The sequence below is a fragment of the Rhododendron vialii genome, chromosome 12a (assembly GCF_030253575.1).
Source record: "Rhododendron vialii isolate Sample 1 chromosome 12a, ASM3025357v1".
Taxonomy (NCBI): Eukaryota; Viridiplantae; Streptophyta; class Magnoliopsida; order Ericales; family Ericaceae; genus Rhododendron; species Rhododendron vialii.
Window position 1 is genome coordinate 3,023,063 of NC_080568.1, and position 23,199 is coordinate 3,046,261.

The 23,199-nt window shown below is 38.5% G+C and overlaps 2 protein-coding genes across 2 annotated transcripts; both read left to right on the plus strand.

Annotated features, from left to right (window-relative positions):
• The first annotated feature begins 2,911 nt into the window (after positions 1-2,911).
• On the plus strand, positions 2,912-4,102 carry LOC131310776 (uncharacterized). Its single transcript, XM_058337971.1, has one exon. It carries the CDS (start codon positions 3,226-3,228, stop codon positions 3,598-3,600), a length of 375 nt encoding a protein of 124 aa, XP_058193954.1. The 5' UTR covers positions 2,912-3,225; the 3' UTR covers positions 3,601-4,102.
• Positions 4,103-12,876: 8,774 nt separating this feature from the next.
• LOC131310939 (uncharacterized) lies at positions 12,877-20,962 on the plus strand. Its single transcript, XM_058338217.1, has 14 exons — positions 12,877-13,128; positions 14,171-14,244; positions 14,369-14,452; positions 14,584-14,659; positions 15,892-15,956; positions 17,128-17,229; positions 18,836-18,925; positions 19,013-19,087; positions 19,171-19,203; positions 19,306-19,386; positions 19,484-19,546; positions 19,739-19,810; positions 20,334-20,372; positions 20,457-20,962. The coding sequence occupies exons 1-14, from the start codon at positions 13,086-13,088 to the stop codon at positions 20,637-20,639; spliced, it is 1,080 nt and encodes a 359-aa protein (XP_058194200.1). The 5' UTR covers positions 12,877-13,085; the 3' UTR covers positions 20,640-20,962.
• Positions 20,963-23,199: the final 2,237 nt, after the last annotated feature.

A 23,199-nucleotide genomic window follows, 5' to 3' on the forward strand; every position in this document is an offset into this window, starting at 1 on the left:
AAAGAGTCTAGAGAAAGTCTCTAAATCTATCTCATTTGTGATTGTCCTTGTTGTGCATTTGTTCTTTGATTCATAGTTTCGCCCTGCATCAATTTGCGAGAATGTGGATTATAGTAAGTTAGGCCCCGTTCTGCTAACAAAAATAGGCACTTATTTTTTGAATTAAAGGTGATGTATTGTGAATAAATGACTTGTCTCGTAAATCGAAAAATAAGTATTTAAAAAATAAGAATCTTAGGGGAACGGAGTTAACGACAAGTATTGTGTGAAAAATATGTCATAAACAGACATAAGACATGTCAAAAAGTTTGACAAATAAAGCATGAAATTTGGTCCAAAATCTCAAAAAATATGACACTAAATGGAACTCACATTTTCATTTCTTTTAGGGCAAATGATTTTTGCACTATATTTTTTTATAAGAATTTTTTTAAATGTGTCTCTTAGTGTTTTTGTTATAGTGTGTAATCGAAGCTCTAAATCAAATCAATTTTCTTCTTTTACGATATGATGATGATGTAAAACTAGAGTATGAAAATCAGTACTACTACTACTACTTATTATATAGTACTTTCTAGGGTCCAGCGGGAAAGATCGGGAAAAGAAAGATAGTGGGGATGCCGTGGTGGTGATTCTTTATTTATTTATTTATATATATATATATATATGTATATCACTTTTGGAACTCAAATTATGCTATGCACTGCTACATGTGCTTTAATAAACGCCTCCTTTTTGGTCGGTTGTCGTTTTCCAGTTCCCCTGCAATGGACCATCGTGAAAACACAGTTTATTTATCCTGAAAATGAGAGACCATTCAACAGTGCGTGTGCGAAATAAAAGTAGTATATACTGTTTGTTTTTTTAGACACGGTCAGAGTTAGGAATGGCAATGGGCCGGGTTTTTCCGTATCTCGATCCGGCTTGAAAATTATTACACTGTCCCGACCCGATCCGACTTCAACCGGGTATTTTTTTGGTATCCCCGTTCCAGTCCCGATCGAGAAACGGGTTTACCAGCCCCGCCCTGCAAGAAATTTTAAAAATTTGGTAATCTAAAAGCAAAATAAAAGAAAATAGTTATAAAAAAAAGTGGTAGTTTAGTATAATGGTGAAAAAAAAAGAAAGTATAATGATGAAAATATAAAGTTAAGAATAAGGTTTTTTTAGTATAATGAGATAATAATATTAGGGTAAAAATGTTAAATTTTAAGTATAATGATAATTAAATTAGGATAAAAATATAATTATATACATTACATAATATAAGTATATGTCGGGGCGGGGTACTTTTACCCCGAACCCTACCTGAATCCGATTGGGTTTTGCAATTTTAATCGCGACCTCGACCCTATACCCGAAAATGAGTTGGAAAACTCGCCCCGTTTGGGATGGGGCGGGTTTGGGGCAAGTTTATGGGGACAAAAGAATTCACAACTCAAGAATCAAAACCTAGTCATTTGTGTGGAGCGCAAGTTCTCCATCTAAAAACCGGACTAATATCATAACCATTCTTTGGGTACCGACCAAAGGGTACACCGCCCACCATGCGAGGTCCACTCTGGGTCCCACACGAATGATCTGATCCGTTCAATAATTTCGAAATAAGTTTTCGAGTGGTTAGACCTCGGTCAAAATCAGTTCAATTCAATACGTGTAGGTGTTTAATCTAGTTTTTTAATTTTTTATTTAGATTATAGGATATATTTGAATGAAAAATTAAAAGATTAAATCGAATATGTATATGTATCAAATTGAGCTAATTTTCCCGGAACCACTCAAAAAATAATTTTAAAATTATCAAATAGGTCGAATCATTAGTGAGGGACCCAAACTGAGCCCCGTGACGGTCAGTGCACCTTTGACAGGTGCATTAAGCATTTTCAGCTGAATCAAAGCCCAATTGGTAACTCCTGACTCTCCCTTATGAGAGACCAGAGTTCGAATCTTGTTGTGGGTGATTTGTGAATTCAGAGCTATAAAATAGCCTCTAAACCCCTTATGAACTAATTCATTAACTTTTCTCACTAATCTCCGTCGATGTATACAATATTGGAAAAAAGAAGAAGTATGGTTTACCTCTCTCTACTACTAGATTTGTTCTTTATCTTTACAGGGCTCTTTCCCTAAAAAATGAAGGGAGCGAATCAAAGTATGGTTTACCTCTCTCTACTGGACTGGGCGGCTAGTAGATAGTATAGCTCAGCTAACAGTAAAACAGAGTCCTTTTTGTTTAGCAGCAGACGCATCCATCCGAGAGACATGGTAATAGCCCTTTCCTTGACCATCAAAACTAACACCTACTCGCTTCCTCTTGCGCGTGTACACTCGGGTCAATTAATTGGTTATTCATTAATTGGTTATTCATAATTTCATAGTGAGAAAATCTTTCTTTCGCCTCGTTTGCTGGTTTTACGGAGTATTTGCGATGGTATTGTGTTTTAGTGTATCTATTACATTAGCATGATTCAATTTGCACAACAAAATTACACTCCGAAAATAAATTAAACTACACCACTAACCACTTAGGTTGGGTTTTCTCTATTATTTGAACTGATTAAATTAGCTAAAATTTAGATTTCGAAACAAGTCATTCTCCTCACGTACATCAATTAAAAGTCTATTTAGAGAAAACAATTTATGTAAAGTCCTTAAGCAATAAATAAACTATTTACGAAAAACTCACCCTAAGCTAATCTCAATTAAGAAGGAAATTAGGATTAGTTAAATACAAAAGTCTGTTTCATTTGAAAATATCCACAGACAACTTAATCAGTAGTAGTTGATTGTTCTAGCTAAATTTATATTGAAAATTCTTTTTTCCAAAGCAAAATTTATTTTATTAATATATAATATATATCAATGAGGGTTAAGAAGAGATAAACAGATGGGCTAAGAGGCTCGTCTAAAGCAAAACTACTTCATTGAAGTATAAAAACAAAACAAACTAATAATAGTAGTAGTGAATGAAAAAGATCCGCATTTTAAAGTTGCGGAATAACACCGCACGCTCCACCTCGTCGCGTAGAATAATCTTCGGTCTAACCTGAAAATTAAGGTACGGTGACCTCTCGGCCTGCCGTGCCTATTAAGAAAAACAAAACCCTACCCTTCTCACTCTCTCTTCCCCCTTTCTCTCTCCAACCCCCTCATCACACCCATCCCAAAAAAATCACCAAAAACACTACCCACAAGAAAACCCAGCAATCCGCTACCAAGAAAACCATGAAAATGAGGAAAAACAAAGGCAAAATCCACCCTTCCCCTTCATCGTCATCTTCATCCTCGTCCACGCCTCCATCAAATTCCCTTCCAAATCAAAACGCCCTCTCCGTCCTAGCCCTGCTACCAGCCGCCATCCTCGCTCTAATCTCCGTCCTCTCGGCCGAAGACAAAGAAGTGTTGGCCTACATGGTCACAAGATCGATGAACTCGGTCAATCCGAGTCCTCCTTCGAGTGCAGAAGAAAAGATCAAGAAAAGCAGCAACGGCAAGAAACTACTGGGTAGTAGTAGCAGCAGTAGTGGTGGCCTTATTCACAAGGCGCCTTTTTTCGATTGCGAGTGCTTCGACTGCTACAGGAGCTACTGGTTCCGCTAGGACTCCTCGCCGGACAAGGAACTGATACACCAAGCGATAGAGGAGTTTGAGGAGTTCTTGTTCAGCCAGGAGCAGGTGAAGAGGAGCAGCAGCGGGAAGGGGAAGAGGAGAGAGAGAATCGGACGGCGGGGGCGAGAGAAGGCGAAGGAGGAGGAGACAGAGGAGGTTCTTGAGGAGGGTTTTGATGTGGGTGTGGTGGGAAATGAGGCGGAGAGTGAGGAGGCGGTGGCGGTGGAGGTGGAGGCGGAAGAGGTGGAGGCGGCGGCAGTGGTGGCGGCGGTGGGGAGGGAGGCGGCGGCGGTGGATAATTACAATAAGGGTTTGGTGAGGAAGGTGTTGCCGGACGTGGTGGGGCTGTTCAATTCGCGTTTGTGGGGGCTTTGGAGTCCGAATGTGTAGGATTTTGAAATGTGGTCTGGGGAGAGAGAAAAAGTGTTTTTTTTTTTTTCCCTCAGCTGAATGTTAATCCCTATATAATCTATGGAGAAGTGTTTATTTCCAAGCATTTGAGTATTTTTCTGCTGCCCGTTTTTTTTTTCTTTTTCTTTCTCTTTCTATTTGGGTGAATGAAGCAGGGGGCAGTCGCCGGCGGCGAGTCTTTTTCCGGCCGATAATTCAGTCGGAGTTTTTTTTCCGGGAAATATTCTAATTACTCCTCCTTTAATGAGAGTGGATTTATTTTTGCTTAGTTGCTAAGTTTTTGTGTGTTGGTGAACCTTTTTGTTACTAGTAGTTATTTTCACATTCCTCACATTACAATTAATCAGGTTTTTGTCTTCTTGTATGTGGATATACAAAAGGATCAATCTTTTCGTGCATTTATTATTCGTATTTGAAAGGATAATAAATTTATATTGAATTTATTTTCTATATATATATAGGGGTGGGCATGCCTGATACGAAAAACAAAATAAATTCATATAATTGAGCTAAAAATAAATATTTTTATGGGTAATACTATACAGTGGACATTAGTTTGATAAAATGTCAATTAAAAAAAATAAAAATTTAGCGAAAAGTAAGACTTTTTGACATGATAATACAATTCGAAAATGACACGATCCGAAAATGACACAAAAGATTTGATAAGTTGAAAAATATTGTGAGATTTTATAAATAAGATTTTGATATATAACACGAAAATAACACGAAATTACCTATTACCCACCCTTATATATGTACACACTACTAATATATATAGAATTGACATTCTTGTATTTTCAGAATCGATTTATAGTGAAATTCTGCACGTTTTTGCGTGCGAACTTCTAATCTTGGCTCTCTGATATTAAAAGTCCGTATGTAAATAACGTGCGGGATTCTTCAATAAAAGTTTTCTATATACTACTATCCTATGTGAGTGTGTGAAATGCTTTGTATGGCTTTATCAGATGGTAGGGTTCCAGGGGCTGCCATGCTCTTTATTCGGTTCTCCCCTCCTTTTGAATGTCAATGGATGCGATTCTCGATGCTTTTTTTATTTTGAGAGAGATTCTTTTAGGAAATGATTTTGCTATTTTTTTTTTTTAACGTCACTTCCTTATAACATATTTTTGCATAAAAAATATACTTATAGAAAAATAACGTTAAAAAAAAAAGTGACAGAATCAGCAATAATCACATTGAAGGAGTACTGGTAATTATCTTTAACCTAAAAATGGACCGGGACTCGAGTACTCTATTGACATGGTCACATGTGGATAAGTACTGCTACCCGGCAAACACAAAAGAGGAGTACTATCATGTGGATAAGTTCTACTGCATTTTACCCCAAAATGGCCTTTCTGAATGCAGATAAGAGTAGGGGACTTGGATTTGCTATGTGGGGTAAAATTGTCAATTTGAATGGTCCCATTGTAGGGGGCAAGGTCCTTTTTCTTCCTAGTGTGTACGAAATGTTGAAGTTGGAGGAGTTGTTAGTGACATTTCTCCCATTTTGAAGTCACGTGACCACGTTTATTTTGAAATTTTGAATTTTGATTTAAATTTATAGGTAATGAGTATAGAGAAAAATATAGTAATGATAGGAAATAGGAATAATGACTAGAGAAAGATAGAGAGAAAAATGTGAGTAATGATTGAAGAGAAATAGAATAATGATTAAAATATATCCAAAATTTAAAACCCTTAAACGAACGGGGTGCTGTTGTAGCCCAATGGTATTTCCCGATCCTCCCCTCTGAGAGGCCAGGGGTCGAGCTTTGTCAGGAGCGTTTGTGGTTCAGGGCTATAGATAACCTTTGAACCATTTGTAGATTAACTTACTAATAACCTCTCTAACCCTCGCTGATGTATCGCTTAGCAAAAAGAAAAGAAAGAAGTCATAGTTGCGCCCATAATCTTTCTAAATAGCCTTTGCTAGCGCTTTCAAACCTCGTACTCATGAGTTTTTGTTTTTTGGGAGAATTTTGAAAGATGCTTTTAAATTCGCGCACCTGCATTATTTGCCTTAGGTTGGCCTAAAGTTTTGGGCCATAGTACCAAGTGGTGAGAAAAAGTTCCAATACAATGATTATTAATAACGATTTCTCACATAGTGTGGACTCTATATATGTGTAGGTCTTACCTCATGCGAAAGATGCGTTACTAATAACCTTAATGAGACTATCAGCTAAATGAGTGGAGCGGTAATTCCTTTTCTTCATGTCCAACCGCAAATACAAAAGACAAATCCTTGTTGGGTGGCCGGTGGGATCCCTCAGGTCTAGGCTTCATGAAGTTGAACACGAATGGAGTTTCAATAGCGGCGCCACAGGCCATCAAATCAGAAAGAACTGTGTTACACACACAGCAATCTGTGCACAGATTGTGCACAGATTTCGTTGTGGAGCCCACCCGGGTTCCACACAAATCATCCAAGCCGTTCATTAAATGTAAAATATTTTTTCAAAGGTCCCCGTAAAAATAAGCTCAATCCAACATCTATAGGTGCTTCATCCAACCATCTAATTTTTCATTCAGATTTTCGGATAATGAAAAGTTATACGATTGGATCGAGTATCTATAGGTATCGGATTGAGATTATTTTTTACGGGGACCCTTGAAAAAATATTTTACATTTAATGAACGGCTCGGATGATTTGTGTGGAACCCGTGGTGGACCCCACAACAAAATCTGTGCACAATCTGTGCACAGATTGTATGTGTGTGTAGACTTTCTGAATCAGAAATAGAAATGCTATCAACACAGATAGTATGTGCACAGATCGTGCACATACAACTTTGTGGGACCCACTACGGGGTCCTCAAAAACAATCCAAGCCATTCATTAGCTTTAAAATGATTTTCTAAGTCATCACGTAAAAAATTAGCTCAATCCAATATTTTAAATACTTAATGTAATCATTCAAATTTTCGCTTATACTTTAGGATTTTAAAATCTCATTAAACATTTAGCCGATTGAATCAAACACTTAGAGGTATTGGATTGAATTGATTTTTTACATGATGAATTAGAAAGTCATTTTAAAACTAATGACCGGCTTGGATTATTTTTGGGGACTCCTTAGTGGGCCCCACGGAGTTGTATGTGCACGATCCGTGTACTACTATCTGTGTTGATAGCATTTCTAATCAGAAAGCATAGGTTCTTGAATATGGCCATTCGGGAGGGTCTTTCTAAATTCTATGGCCATAATTGCAATATCACAAAGTTTGCAAAGGGGGAATTTGGTTTAAGTGAGAGATAGGGTAAAAAATTCCCAAGTGATGGACAAGTTTTTATGGAATTGTTCAGATATGAAACGGACAAAAGGAAAATTTTCATACATGGAGTCGGTTTGTGGTCGAATTTGGGTTTGAATCTATGTTGCCCCTTGTATGGATCTAAGTTGCACCTTATATGGATCTAAGTTAAACTTTATTTTTTCGAAGTAATACCTGAGAATGACTGAATTTGGACCTAAGTTGCACCTTGTGTCCTAACAATTGCACTTTGAGTTGACTAAATTGCTCCAGATTCATGACAAGAGTTGAGACGGACAAAAAGAAATTCCCCATACATGAAACGGACATGTATGGGGAATTTGGAGCAATTTAGTTCTCAGGTGCTACTTTGAAAAATCCAGTCGTTCTCGCTGCTTCGAAAAAATACATGCGAAATTTGGAGCAATTTAGGTTTAAATTCAATCATTCTCGGGTGCTATTTCGAAAAAATAAGGTGCAACTTAGGTCCAAACCCAGATTTGACTATAAACCGACTCTATGTATGGGGAATTTCTTTTTGTCCGTTTTATGTATGGGAAATTTCTTTTTGTCCATTTCATATTTGAGCAATTCCATAAAAACTTGTCCACTACTTGGGACTTTTTTACCCCATCTCCCATTGAAACCGAATTCCCCCAAGTTGCAAATCGAATGTTATTAATCAGCTATTGAATCGTAATATTGCAAATCACATGTTCAACCCTCTTAATGATGATCGAGAGGCAAATAAATGTGCTGATGGCTTGGCGATTGGTTACAACATTGCTGGAAAGGGTTCTCATTATTATGTTTCAATTCCTTCATGAATTAGTGTACTCTGTTACTCAAGGATTCGGAGGGGGCTAAGTACCAAGGGATGTAAATTTCTTAATGCACTTTCTATCAAAATAAAAAATAAAAATCCATGTGGTGATCAAAAAAAGAAGAAGCTATAATAACCATATGGGATTGACGTTATTATCTGGCCTTTCAAAATGAAAGAGGAAAGGCTGATAAAAAAAATTTTAAAAAATTTGAAAGAGCAAAGGGAAATACTCACCTTGGTAGAAAATGATGCATTTTTATTGTTGGTTATGCACTATTTTGATAATTCAAGTGTTCGGGCTAGTTACACGCAACTTGATTAATCTTGGGGGACAAATCTCACTGCCCACCTGTAGGAATCTTAATTAAAGCCAGAGCAAAGTTCTGTACGCATATATATTAAGTTACATCCATAAATATAATGAGTACTGCTAGGTGTACCGACCATTTTTGGACCGAAACCGTACCGACGGCCGCGCGCGGCCGTCTCCGGCCACCGGACGGCCGATCCGAGCCGTCCAAAAATTTTAAAAAAAAAAACCGAGGGGCCCCGCGTGGGAATTAACGTCATCCGATGTGTGTAGGGTGCTTGATCTAAACACCCTATTTTTCGTGTATATATGTATACACGAAAAATAGGGTGTTTAGATCAAGCACCCTACACACATCGGATGACGTTAATTCCCGCGTAGGGCCCCTCGGTTTTTTTTTTTAAAATTTTTGGACGGCTCGGATCGGCCGTCCGGTGGCCGGAGACGGCCGCGCGCGGCCGTCGGTACGGTTTCGGTCCAAAAATGGTCGGTACACATAGGATTTTTGAAATATAATGGGGTTTGATTGGGTTATTCATCTTGAGGCAACAAGCAGTGATGGTTCCACCTTGGAAGGGACGACTACACTCCCTATTACTTTCTTTTTTGGGTACTAAAAACCGCCAAAATCACCTTTGGGCATCACAATTGGATCCTCGACGTAGAGGAGTGGATTGAACTACCAATTCCGGGGCCATCTAAGCTCATCTTTGATGTGAAAGAGGTATTTTGGAATAGCGAAACGTCTATACACTCTAAAATGAGAGTTATAACGAAGTTGCGGAGGTGATTTGCATAGAAATTCAACATCTTAAGCTTCTCCTATTTGTGTAAAACCAACATCTTGTTGCTAACTGCATCACCTGGGGTTTGTTTGGTACCTACGAAATTTTTTCCTTCTCTTCTTTTTCTTTTCCATATGTACCAAACAGGGCGATAATCTGGTGCAGAATTAAAATTCTAGTAGCACTTCATAATCGGTATCAAACATGACCGTAACACAACCGTGAAAAAAGTATTCGTAATAAGGCAATCGTGAACAGAATTGATGCTATCAAACTATATTAACCAAGAGTCCAGATCCTCTGTGCCGGAAAACCCCTGTGCCTCTGTGCTGAGGGGTTCTCCGGCCGTTGGATACTTCATGATTCATGAAATCACCCAGGTAATATTTAGGTTTGTCCCAAAGTCAGTCGAGTGTGTTGGGTCGTTTTCTACACGAAAGAAGACGAGCAGAAATTGAATGGCATGGGGAAGAAATTAATTAATGTTTTTTGTCTCCCTCTGTTTTGTTCTTCTCTTTGTGGTTACATTAATCTTGGACCACTTTCCCTCCATAGCATGAGTGGTGTTTGGGGTCTGCATAAATAGCTATTGTGCAGTACATGTAAGAGATATGTATATCTTGGTGCATTCTACGTTGAAACATTTCAATTTAAACCATCTGATTGCACTAAGAAACGGACCCGGGGATGCTGCGGAACGGGTGTAAAGCGACCGACCTCTCGGCACGGACGACTCGGATCGAATCTGAGCGCATACGAATCGTATACAAATCTAAACCATCCATCGTTCTACACATCTCCCATTCCGTAAGAAACACAGGTTCGAAGAGTGAGCATTGACACCATTCCTCTAAAGCCACTATTTTTCCTCAGTGGAAAGATTATCCTTGCTCACCAAAGTTTCCCATTTTTTTTGGGACTTATGTATTCAGGCATTTTATCACTATATCTCATATCGCTCACCTAAGCAACCCAAACTTGGTTAATAGGAGTATAATCTAGAGGTTATTCCATCTATAGGCAATTGACAAAAACGTAACCACCGACTCAGCAAGGTTTTTGCCGGGTGCGTCCTCTGCAAAATGATATGCCCTAGAGCATCTTTTAGTATATGCTTTAGATTTATTTTTTTTCAAATTAGTACTATACTGGCTACAGTACAGCTCCAGGCCTTCTGTATTATGGTGTCAAAAATTACTTCAACTTTACTGGGCTTGTTAACCAATAATTTATACACGAGTTCTCATATACTCCATTAGTATGTATAGTGCGATGAAAAAAATAAGAAAGTATATTTTGGATTACAATTGTTCTTACGAGTTCTCACATTTTGAGCCAAAAAATATTACCGGCACAATAATCCACTCATATGCTTTTGTGGGAAATTAAGGCGAATAAGTTGGCATAAACCCTTTTTGGGATATATTCTAGTAGTACTTATTTTGTCCCTATTATTAGAATTATACAACAGGATATTTTGTCGTAGTCATGAATCCGTATGAAAATTTAATGTCAAGTCAACAGAGATTCGCTAACAAAAATCTCGGGTGTTACTATCAACCAAAATTTTTGTAGAAATTTGTCCATAATACCGCATGCTAATTAAACAAAGAAAAATCAAAAGTAGTTGATGTCATGAATACCAAACCAATATGATAATACCATAGGCAATGTACATTGGCGAACATCGTTGAGAGGGAAGACAAAGCAGGATACTAATACCAATAGATTATTATTTTTCCTTGAGTGTGTTTTATTTGAGCAAATGCATTAGGCGTTCGAATCGGAGTTACCTAGAACGGTTAGTGTCAATAATGCATCGAGTATCGTGTTCACAAAGAACCTGACATAATATTACAGCAGTTAGGGGTGATATCGGTTCGGTCAGTTTAGTTTTTTGGTATTTTAAAAACCAAAATATCGGTTTGGTTTTCCATATTTAGCTACCGAAAGGGACATCGATTTTTTGGGTTTTGGTTTGTTCGGTTAGGGAAAATGACGGCCCAGGACGTGTTTCGATAATTAATGTTCGTCAAGAGCATTTTCAGCAATAATAAATGTTCTTAACATGTCCTTGACGAGTATTAATTATCAAAACAAATCCCTGTGCCATCATTTTCACTTTTGGTTTTGTTTTGTTTTGTGGGCCTGATTTGGGCCTCAAAAAATGGAACAAAGTAGTGAAATAACACATATATTGGGCCTATTTGGGCTAAAAATGAAAGATTTATATGTCTTAACTCTTAAGTCTTAACTTACTTGCTCTCATTTGGGCCAAAATACATAAACAAATTCCATACTTTTTAGAAGCTTCATTTGGGCCAAGAAAAGCACAACCGAAAAAAGTTCTGATCCAAACTTCCACTTTGCAAAAGACAACAGCAAAACTTTTGCAAAACAGAAGCATTGCAAGCATAAGTAAATTCCATATATCTTAATGCAACATTCCACTTTGCATCAACCATAGAAATGCAAAAGAGAAACAATAAGTTCAAAGATCTCGTGCCGGGCTTAAACAAAGTTCTTTGAGTATTGTGTTCACAAAGAACCTGACATAATATTACTAGTAGTAAATTTCAAAAGAAAAAAAGTTTAGTGTTTAGCTGCACACCCATCCTTGGGTGTGTAGCCGTAATTACTACTCCACTCGGCATTCTGAATAATTAGAGCAGGTTTATTAGAAGAGGTAAAAGAGTATTTTAGCTAAGAAAAACCTCCAAATGAGTATTGCAGCAGATTAGGTAAAGGCTTAGGTAACATCCATTCATGAACAGTGAATAGGTAAATATACCTAAGCACTATTCACCGTGTGTCTTTTTTCTCTCTCTCCCAAAAAAGAAAAAGGAAAATAAAAGTAATAATATTTTAATGGAGAATATGTTAAATAGATAGTATTGAAAGAGATGTGAGTAGGTAAAATGAAAAAAAGTGCACTGTTTAAGTAGAGGGATCCACACTATTTCAACCAATAGGAAAGAGAGTAATGTTCACTTTCTTAAGTGAAACGTGAACAAAACTCAACTCGTAATTGTGTACATCAATAGAATTCTTTAATACTATTCATATGTCAAATTTGAAGAGCCAGAAAAAATTTGAAGAATGAGTTGGTGTTTAAAAGGTCTGTTGGAACTAGGGACCCTTAAAAACTTGACAAAATAATCAAATATTTTGATACTCCTTTCATCCCAATTTTTTAGTCCATTTTCAAAAATTGTCACTTTTCAATTGATTGTACTTTATAATCTATAATGTTTAAGGTGATTTTGAAAATTTTATTTCATAGTACTAACCGTGATCTAACAAACAAGATCTATATTACATATAAAAAGTATTATCAATAAAAATACAACAAAATTTACTATACGGTTAAGATGGAATGAAGAACTAAAAAAATGTAGACGGAGGGTGTATTTAATTATTGGCCCGTCTGGGTTTGTTTGTAGTGTCTCGAGTTAGTTGTAACTCTGTTCGTTTGCAGAAACTCGAATTGTTACAAATTCTCGTTTAGCCACCGAACTAATCTTGAACACCTCGATCCTAAAACGAACCAACCGAACTCGAGCTACTAATTTTCGAACAAACCGAGTTTGAACACTCGGCTCGAGCTAGACTAATTTTTGAACAAGCCGAGTTTAAACACTCGGCTCTGCTCGGCTCACCGCAGTTTTTTCGGCCAGCAAAATTAATAGGGCTCGTAGCTCTCGTGTTCATCACTCACTGGCCCGCTGGCTACGACAATTTGCCGAAAGAGAGAGAAAACCGAGAACAAGTCTTGTTCCCCAAGTTCACTAATTCCCGATCGACTCTCTCATCACCGTCTAACATTCGATTCTCCCGAGAAAACAAATCTCCTCTCTCTAACTCCATCGTTTCGCCGCCGATGGCCCTTCCTATCGGGAAGCTCACCATCATCATTGGTGCAGGTGCGTCTACACCAATTCAAACTCTCTTTCTCTCTCTCACACACACACTTATCTATATGTCAATACAGTTGCGATTACTTGTATGTGGTTAAGTAGTACCCCCTGAAGTGGCTTGATTAATCAACGAATCATTCTGTTGTTTTGTTTGACAATTCAGGCTTAGTGTAGTGGAAAGCAAAATTAGGGCGGATGTTATGAACCCTAGTAGCTGCGTTGCAATTGCGTTAGTATTGTTATCATTTTTTGCATTCGAAATTTGAATTTTGTTTTGAGATTGCTAATCGTTTTTTACATTTCTTTCCAACTTACTCTTTTTTGTTTGGGGTCATCTTTTATGTGTGCTTGTCCTCGACCTAGGGCTAAACAAGCCGAGCCGAGCTTTGATGCGTCCGAGCTCGGCTGCTACAAAACAAGTCAAGCTCAGCTCGCTTATGGACCATGTGTTCAAGCTAGGTTTGTTTACTACGCGAGCATCTATAAACGAGTCGAGCTCGAGCTGAGTTACAAGTAACTCGGGCTCGGCTCGTTTACTGGATGAGCTTAAAACTTGAGCTCGAGCTCGAGCTCGACTAGTTGACTGACGAGCCGTGAATAGCTCGGTTTGTTTGCAGCCCTACCTCGACCCATTTTTTAGGTGGAACGAGAATAGTTCCCACTGCTGCACACAACCATTCTTTGGGAAAGTAGCTTATAGAGGGCCTGTTTGGTAACCCTTGGTTATTTGCGTATTTTGTGTCTGAATCTTTACTTATTCTACGTATTGATTTAGGTACACAAATAACCAATACAAGTAAATGAGCAATGGCTCGATTTGCACTACTCAACTACTAATGCAGATTAAGTTTTAAGAGAACGGTAGTTGCTGCTGCTCAGGGCTGAACTGGGGACCTTATTTAAAGATAGTTACTTCACCCTAGAATCCTCTGGTGGTTGGGTGCCATAGTATTTGTGTTCTGGATATAGATAATGACCTATAGACTTCATAGTATATGTAAGTCTGGCTAACAACTGCTAACAAATGTGCAATTTGAACTTCATTTAGGTATCGTAGGGTCTGTTTTAGCCAAAGAAGGAAGCATTCCAACTGTCTCTGATATTTTCTCTGGGGCCTTTAAGGTATATTGTGTCTTGACTGCTTAAATTAGTGTTATGTTGGATGTTTTCATCTTTAACTGTTTGACTGTATTTTTTTTTGATTGTCAAAGAATGGGAGTTCTATTATTCAGTTATTTTAACGCAGGTTTTTTGGAAGCAAATCAGGCATGATGATTCTAAAGCTACACCATCCAGGCCTAAGCCGCGGAATGACTCTTTGTTGCAACAGGTTTTCATGTTTATAGTACCATATCTCAATTTGTACAAGCTAGTTTATTTAGTCAGTTTTCTGCATGGGTTGTATCTGTGTGCTATCTATTCTTGTGCAATGTACTCAAGTGGATCACATGAGTTTTGTAGGTCAATAGCCTGCGACAGGAGCTGCAACTCTTGGCATCAAATAGATCAGTTACAATTGTAACATCAGGTGGTTCAGGTTGGAGTCATAATACCTTCTCATATGTATATATCAGATAACCTTTATATTTCACCCATCTAACTCTGCATGACTTAATCCTTTCTACAATAACTTTTGGGTAATTTATATTGAATTAATTTTTGCATGCCAAACACAAACTTGGTACTTGGTAGTACATTTCTTGCTACAAATTATTAAATGGAAAAGTGACCATAAGTATTGCAGCTATTGGTTTGTCTTTCCCACTTGTTTTTGTGGGTAACTTTTCTTCCGAGAGGTTCATTAGTTTGGTTTAGGGATTATTTTGTTCTACCATACAATCTCTATTCTTTTCCTCATTTGGCTGCAAGTGTTGTCCTACTTTTACGGGAAATGGGGAAATATAGGTCCCCTGCTACTTCTCTCTCTCTCTCTCTCTCTCTCTCTCTCTCTCTCTCTCTCTCATGTCTCTCCATTTCCCATGTGAGACCCCAAGGTACTGATGTCCCACATCGGGGAGTTGGGACAAAGAAAAGGAATATATAATGAATTCCGACCAGCTACTTATAACTTGAGGTTAACCTTTTGAGCCACGCGGTTAGGCTGAGAGTTTAACATGTCAGTTGGCGCGAGTCGTTATAGTTGGTATCAGAGCCTCCTGGTCTGTATGGTGGGGGCCACCTCTAGAATTTGGCAAGAGCCAGATGTGCTGTACAGAGCTAAGTGCCACACCATGTCCACCAAGGGGAAGGTTGCTGGGTCAATGCAACAAGGACGTTGCATCATTAGGTGGGGAGATTGTGAGACCCAAGGTCCCAAAGTCCCACATCGGGGAGTTGGGAAAAAGAAAAGTAATATATAACGAATTCCGACTAGCTACTGTATAACTTAAGGTTAACCTTTTGAGCGACGTGGTTAGGATTAGGGTTAGCAATCCAGCTAGCACTGATTGTTACATCCCATGTGTAATTTCTCATCCATTTGCGTATGTCTGCCCGACAATGCATGCAGGCCAGGGCTTATTGAGGCCATCCATTGATTGTCCATTTTCTCTTTCTCATTATGCTATTTGAAACCTTGAGAAAGTGTAATTTATCATCTATGTTTTATGCACGACTTCAAGTAACATCTTCCTATGGTGGATTACGTTTATGTTTTTTTAAAATGTAGAGCTCCATATCTGGTTAGGGATATTTGTGAATTGGACTTGATATGCTGTTGTAAATTTGTAATACCAGAATAACTGTAATTGTTTGTCTTACATTGTGCAGGTTCAAGAAGATATGGTATAGTGGTTGTTGTCATTGTGGTCGGATGCGGTTATATTTGGTGGAAGGTGAAAGTCATGCATCCCTCACTAGTCTTGTGGAATCGCTAACCAAAAAGTGCACATACTTTGGTGTGCATCATAAAGTATCTCCTTCATCAAGTTCCCAGAATGTATAGTTGTTATATCTTAAAGCAGCTTATATTTCTGGTACCAGATGGCTTTGGTTAGTTGAGAGGATTTTCTCAAAAGCTTTTCGTCCATCTAGAGATTCAAACGTGCTAACTTAATCCTCTATACCAAGTCAAACTATGAAGTCTACATCATTAAGTGGCATCAACTGTGGAGTTTCTTCCCCAGGATACATGCCCCATCCTAGCATTTTGTTAGGCCGAGAGAAACATATGGGAAGTTAAATCATGATAAATCACTGAATTGCATCAATTTCAAATTTATTTAATCATGGCATGCACCTTGATCCTAGGCTTTTCCTTAGATAAAGAGTAAGGCCCATGAAGCAAGGGATTCAGACTTGCTGCTGAATGTGGACGAATCTTGGCTGCGTCCTTTTAATAGTTACCTTGATGTTACAGGCTAGTTGGGCTTGCCTGCTCTCAGAAGTTATAGGTTGGGTGGCTCTAGCATCTTGGACTGGTGGATGGGCCTCTGCTTGTGACATAAGTACTCACGATTCACCACCTGCATCTTATTGTAGAGTAACAAGTGCCTGATATTGCCGTTCAAAAAAAAAAAAAACACAAGTGCCTGATATTGTGACATCGTCATTCAGTCAGAATCTGATTTAATGAGCTCATTAAACCAGGCCTGCCAGACTTGCTAATTCTATAACCTTCAGTTTCATGACCCCATCTAGTCTGGATGATTCGTTGGTTTCACTGACATTGGACTTGATAAAACCTCAGAGTCAATCCCTGCTATACATTTCCGTTCTAAATTTCCAATTGAAGTAACAGTCTATACTGCAACTTGCTGACCAGCTCAATTACAAACTCACCTCCCTCTCCTGGCCTTTTTCAATGTCTCTAACCTCATAGATGTCAAATTGGAGCCTGAGTGATTCTGTGCTTTTCCTGAAGATTTAAATACATTCTCGTCCAATGTTGTTTTGCCCATAGACTATTGTATTTGTATGTTTGAGGTTCTCATGTTCTCAAAATTTCAAATATACTATCTATCCTTTTGTTGCTACTGTGCCTCATCCCTTTCTCTATGTTCTCAGGGTTGGAAACTTCCAGACATGATGTTCGCAACCAGGCGTAGTTTATCAAATGCATCCTCTGCTGTAACAAAACAACTTGAGAATGTTTACACTTCAATAGCGGCAAGTTTTTCTCTTTCCAACGGAAATATAGTCAGTAGCATATATCTTCAGGGCTTATGCTTGTTGAAATTTTAAACTTTTCTCGAGGAAATTGCAATTAGATAGGCAACTGAGTTGCATAATTCACAGCTCTCAAAATGAAATAATGTTTGTAGATCTTTATTTTTCGTGAGTAATATTCCCTATGTGGCTTGTTTGGATTTTTGTGCGACACTGGCGGATGCAAAGTTTGAGCCCAGACTATTACAAATGTGTATGTAAGTAGTGGATGGAGAAGTGAACTGTCATACTTCCTAGTTCTTAAGAAAGCTACTAGCAATTCGTGGATGCTTTGTTTGAAGCAGACGTAAAGCCTATTCGGTCCCAGTGCACACATGAAATCAACTAGGAGGTTTTAACCCTTTTATAGCACATTGTATGGGAATTAAGTTCTTTCATCTTGAAGATCTGAAATTTTTCTCTTTGATCTTTAACCTCTCGTTTGTGTAGGCCTGTGTGCATGCTTCATGCATCAAATCAAGTGCTTGCACAGTTACATGGTTTCTTCTTGAACATTGTGTGCATAAAATTTTATTTTGCCACAACTCAGTGCAGTGCATTTGTTTGAATTACACCTATAAGCACAGCGGCATACCGAACTTGTAATAGCTATAGTTTGGTGGGCTGAACAGTTTGTTCAATCAAGTCAACGGAGTATGTGACAATGAGAGTCTGAAGACCTATTTTCTTGTAAAACATATTTTATTCTCGTCATTTGTTTATGATTGAAATGGGGATGCAATTGTTGCATCTAATATGAATTTATAATTGAAGACAGATGAATTGGAAAAAAGGGCCACAGGTACGCGAGAGTTTTTTTCCTACCCCAGTAAGTGTGAATTGCTAAGAAGAAAGCATTAAAAGAGGAATCCAAATGAAGAAAAATGGATACCTAAGTAACCACTGATACTGGAAGACCAAATAGCACAAGGTGGCTTGTCCAATGTCATACACTTGTCGGACAGCAACACTTGTTGGACACTTGCTTTTTGGACACTCATCTTTAATATGATGGTATTTGATTTTTTTTTTTCCAGGACCGGACACTCTTTAGACTCCCGGGCAACACGCATGTCCATCATTTCAAAGCATTTGAAGCACGTAACATGTAAAAGAAATAACTTGTTATTGAATTATAAGAAAAGCATAAATTTTACTAATGCATATTAATCCCTCAAGGTTTCCTAATTCAAGGAATTATAAATACCACTTCCTCATGAATGTATCCTGACTCTTGATCTTTTGCCCCAATACGACTTTGAGGGATCTAATCTCAGAACTTGCACTTCATTTATGATTTTTCTAAATTGGTATTAGAACTTTTTGTTCACACTCTTTAGTAGTAATGAGAATATGTGCGGTGAACAAGATATTAGTATGCTCAAAGCCTACCACTGTTGTGGGGATGGCTCCGCAGATTCACCTTACCCAGTTTGCTTTATGGACAGCCATGTCCTTGGTTATGTTAATGCTGCTTTAGTTGCTCTGTGCTGGTTATGGCCTTAATGTTGTTGAATGTATGATTGAAAAAGAGAACTCCTGAAAAGAGGTTTTGTTTGTTTTCCAGGCCACCAAGCGGCATTTGTCTTCCAGGATTGACCGTGTGGATTGTAATCTAGATGAATGTGCTGAGCTTACTGCTGCTACAAGAGAGGAGGTGGGACAGATTAAAGGTTTACTAGGTATTTAGTTTTTCTGCTGGTGACTTCCAGGTTAATTCACGAAGATATACTTAATTGTTCAGGTTTCTGAACTCCGAGGAGAAGTTAAAGTGACTTGTGTGGATGTGCAATCCGTTCACCATGCAGTCCGAACTCTGGTGACTCATCTTGCTTTTCCCATGTCTATGAGATTATTGTCGGATGTAAATTGGAATGCTGATTTAACTTTTCCCTTGTCCAGGAGACTAAAATCCATAGGATAGAAGGGAAACAGGTATTATATCTTCCGTCATATCGACAATGTGAAATTCCAAAAGTTGGTGGTGCCGTCTAAATATCATGGCTTTGGACTTTAATGCTGTGTTCGTCTGCATAGGATTCCACAAATGAAGGAGTGAAGAAGTTGGTCTATGCTGCCTGGAACTTGGAGAATAGCAGAGCCCCAGAGCGTATTCAGGCACAAGCCTAACTTCATCTCATTTCTTCCATATTTCTCACTTAATATGAGAGCTCATATTCTCCAAGTTAATTTCTCCCATCTTTTTCTCCTCTAGGCGGCACCATCAAGTTCGTCCAGGCCAGCTCTTGAAATGCCACAAATGACACTCTCATCGGGGGTAATGACGTGAATTCATGTGTTGTTATGTTAGTATGTGTTTTTAATGATAAAGGACTTAGGTGAACATGCCTTGTACTGAGTTTGAGGCACAAATAGTTTAGAGTTATCTATTTAAATTATCTTTGCACTCTGTTGCATCACTTCCACATCAATTTCTCCTATGCTCTTACTCTTCTGTTTGCCTGTGCAGACTGAGTCTCCGTCTCCCATACCATCATCGGTGGAATTGCCATCTCCTTCTGCTTCTAATGGAACTACCAAGGTTTGTTTCTGTCCTCAATGGAGTTGAGCCTGCTGGTAAAAAATGAATTGAAAGAGAGGATTGCAGCGTGGAAAACTAATATATGGTTGTTGCTTATTGGAAAACATCAGAACTGTTCAGCGGACATGTTTAGTCCATGTCTCTTTGAATATGTTGAGAAGAGTTGTGTCATTCTTTGCAGTGGTTCTGTTTTTGTGGTTAGGAACAGATGAAGTCTTGGATCTCATTGACTCTCTCTCTCTCTCTCTCTCTCTCTCTCTCTCTCTCTCTCTCTCACACACACACGCGCGCGCGCGAGCACGAGCGAGTATACTCTTGATTCTTTTACATTTCAAAGTTAGGTTTCCACCATTTTTTGGAGTTGTGTCGGTGTACATACCATATTATCATGGCGATTTATTATGGTCATTGCCACTTCTACAAACAAAAACAATGGCTTGGTTTCTTCTTACAGTTTGATGTGGAATCAATTTGTTGAATAATTTTCATAGATAATTTATTGTTTATGTGTCGTTTGGTACAGCGCCCATTGCAAAACGCAGTCTCAGCCTCCGGCCTAAAGGTTATGCCAACTCTATTTATGGTCTGCCTATTTTATTTGCGCGTGCGAGCACTTCAAGTCTAACATGGGTTCTATCCATTGCAGGAGCTTCATGGAATGTCAGTAGACGTTGATGCATTGACCAGTCCAGGTGCTTCCAATGGTATTAATGCAACGGGAGATACAAACAACGGGAATTCTGGTGCTCGGATGCTTGGGCGGACAATGTCTGGCATCAGCGCTTCTTTAATTTCTAGGACCCGCAGTGCAATGCAGTCATTCAAGTAGACACCATCAAATTTTGAGGTTTTTCTGCCATTAAAGACAGATACGAGACATGTCATTGTACTTTGCATAGGGAAAAAGACCCTTCTGAGGTTATAGCTGGGGCTCGAGTCAATCCTTAGGAAATATGGAGTGCCAGCCTATACATAGAACTGGAATGGGTACTGAATTTTGTAGATCTTCTGTTTATTTTTATATTGGTTTAGGATTATGTACAAGTCTGCTTTAAAAATTATACTAGTATTGTTAATAGGAATTTTGAATGGTTGGAAGGGAATTGCAATTTTGGTTGATATTGGAGAACTCGAATAGCACGTTATCCCGGATCCTATGGTGGCTGATTTAAAATTGTGCGTCTTTGTTTGGGATTGCCTAACCAATGGATTGAACAGGCGATAAAGTAATTATGCACCAGGATTTCAATTTATTGTTTGCTCTATTTTCACTGATCAATTTTTATTTTTATTTTTTATTGTTTGCTCTATTTTCACTTATCAATTTTTATTTTTATTTTTAATGTTTGCTCAATTTTCTGCCCTCTATTGGCTAGGGTTGCTAAACGAACTAAGCTATTCGAGTCTGAGCTTGTGTTTGTTCATTAAAAGATTGTTCAAGTTTGGTCACAAGCTACTATTTGGCTCATTCAGCTTATTCTATAAAGAATTCAAGCTACTTGAGATCAGTTCTTGTTTGGTTTGATTAAAGCTCGTTTGAGATTGACTCGTCAAACTTGAACACACACACACACATAATTTTTTTGATCAGCAATTTGAAACATGTTTTTTATGCTTATTAAGTTTTCAAACCAAAGTTGATCAAATACCTGCTTGGCTCGTTTGGCTTGTTTATGACCCTTGCTTTTGGCCTTACATTTCTCCACTGCAGTGCACTTATTCAAGTACAACTCACATCTATATGTGGGGCTAAAGTAACTATTTAGTGCCCCAAATCACCTCGCTTATGGATCGTGTTTGCACTTGATCAGTATGCTCTCATGTGTAGATTCTCTGGTCCCTCATGTGAGGTGATGTGGAATTGTCCATTGTGTGAGGTAATATCGAATTGTAAACCTGAGCCCGAGTCGGGGTGGGGCGGGCGGGCGGGCGGACAGTGTGCGTGTGGTATATGGGTCAAAGTCCATTTTATCCATGCCCTCTCCTCTCCATCTTTCCCTCCATTACAAATGACCAATTTTGAGACTCAATTTCTATCACATCTTAAATGGTTTTGTCCAAGTAAATATTCAAACGTCATCTCCTAACATCAACGAATATTTGCCAACTTGGACCCGTCCACAACAAAGTGTGGGACCCAAAGATTTTATGCCCAAACATTACAAAAAACCTTTCTAAGAAACCATTTTTCTAACACCTCAAATGTGAAGTATTGTTTTAAGTCGAATGAGAAGATCCACAGCTATCATTTTGTTTTTTGTAGGGTGTTTCTGGCCAGCTTGCACGTACGTCAGACAAATTCCTACAGCCCCTCTCACAATTCTCTCCACGCAGGACATGTGAGGTGAGGTTAGCCCCAAAAGTTGCCGGTAAGGAGAATCGAACCTGAGATCTCAGGAGGGAGCACAACCTAAGTCACAAGCCAAGAATCAATCCATTGGGTTACGGTATCGGTTTGGATACTGCTCCAAGCCTTTGGACATTTTATGACCATTTTCCTAAGCAGTTGGGTCCAAGCCCAATCCTAGTCCATTGTAGGAGCTCTTCTAATTCTATTTGCATGACCTTCAGATGTCCTTTGACCAATGCTCGAGTTATATCGAGAAAGGCCCAAAATGACTACTAGTAACCGACCCAAACTTGAATTGTCCTATGGGCTCAATCAAGGATAATTTATTGGGGCCCTATCTATTTCAACTAGTGTTTGTTGCAAGTAGTCTAATCTTAGGCTTGACTCACCCTGGCCTCTTTGTAGGCCCGGCCTTGAGATTTCCGAAATCCCAGGCGAGGTTTGAAAATGAGGCCTCTTATCTTTTAGTATATTAAATAGTTGTTCGACATAGGAAACAAGCCAGCCTTGTAGTTCGGAGGCTTCGTGGATGAACCTGTTTGGAGAAAAATGGGTTTTGAGTTTGTTCAAAACCGTTCAACATTGAATACGAATTGGCTCCATTAATCTCCATTTAATAATTGGTGGAAGGAAGTTAATAAAGATTAATTTAGGTGGAATTTCGATTATTGTATCCTAGGAGATGGACATCCAAAGATTCCGTAAGCACCGTAGCGATGGTGAATTTGTCATAAGGATATAGCGTTTAACACTAGCCTTGATCATCTTTCACACATTTTTCTGGTTTTATTTATTCATGATTTTTGCTGATAATGATTTCATCGTTAACAACATAAAAAGTATACATATCTCCTTTACTAAGCCTAGCAGAGGAACCTTTTTAGGCCTGGGGCATTGGACTCTCACTCGCTAATGGTTCGTTACTCAATTCGACATTCTCGCTTCTGCTTCTTCCGCTACTGCTCACAGGTGCTTCCCTCCAACTCAAGGTGTCTATTTCATGCTCAAATATAATGTTACATTTCTTATACAGGAGAAA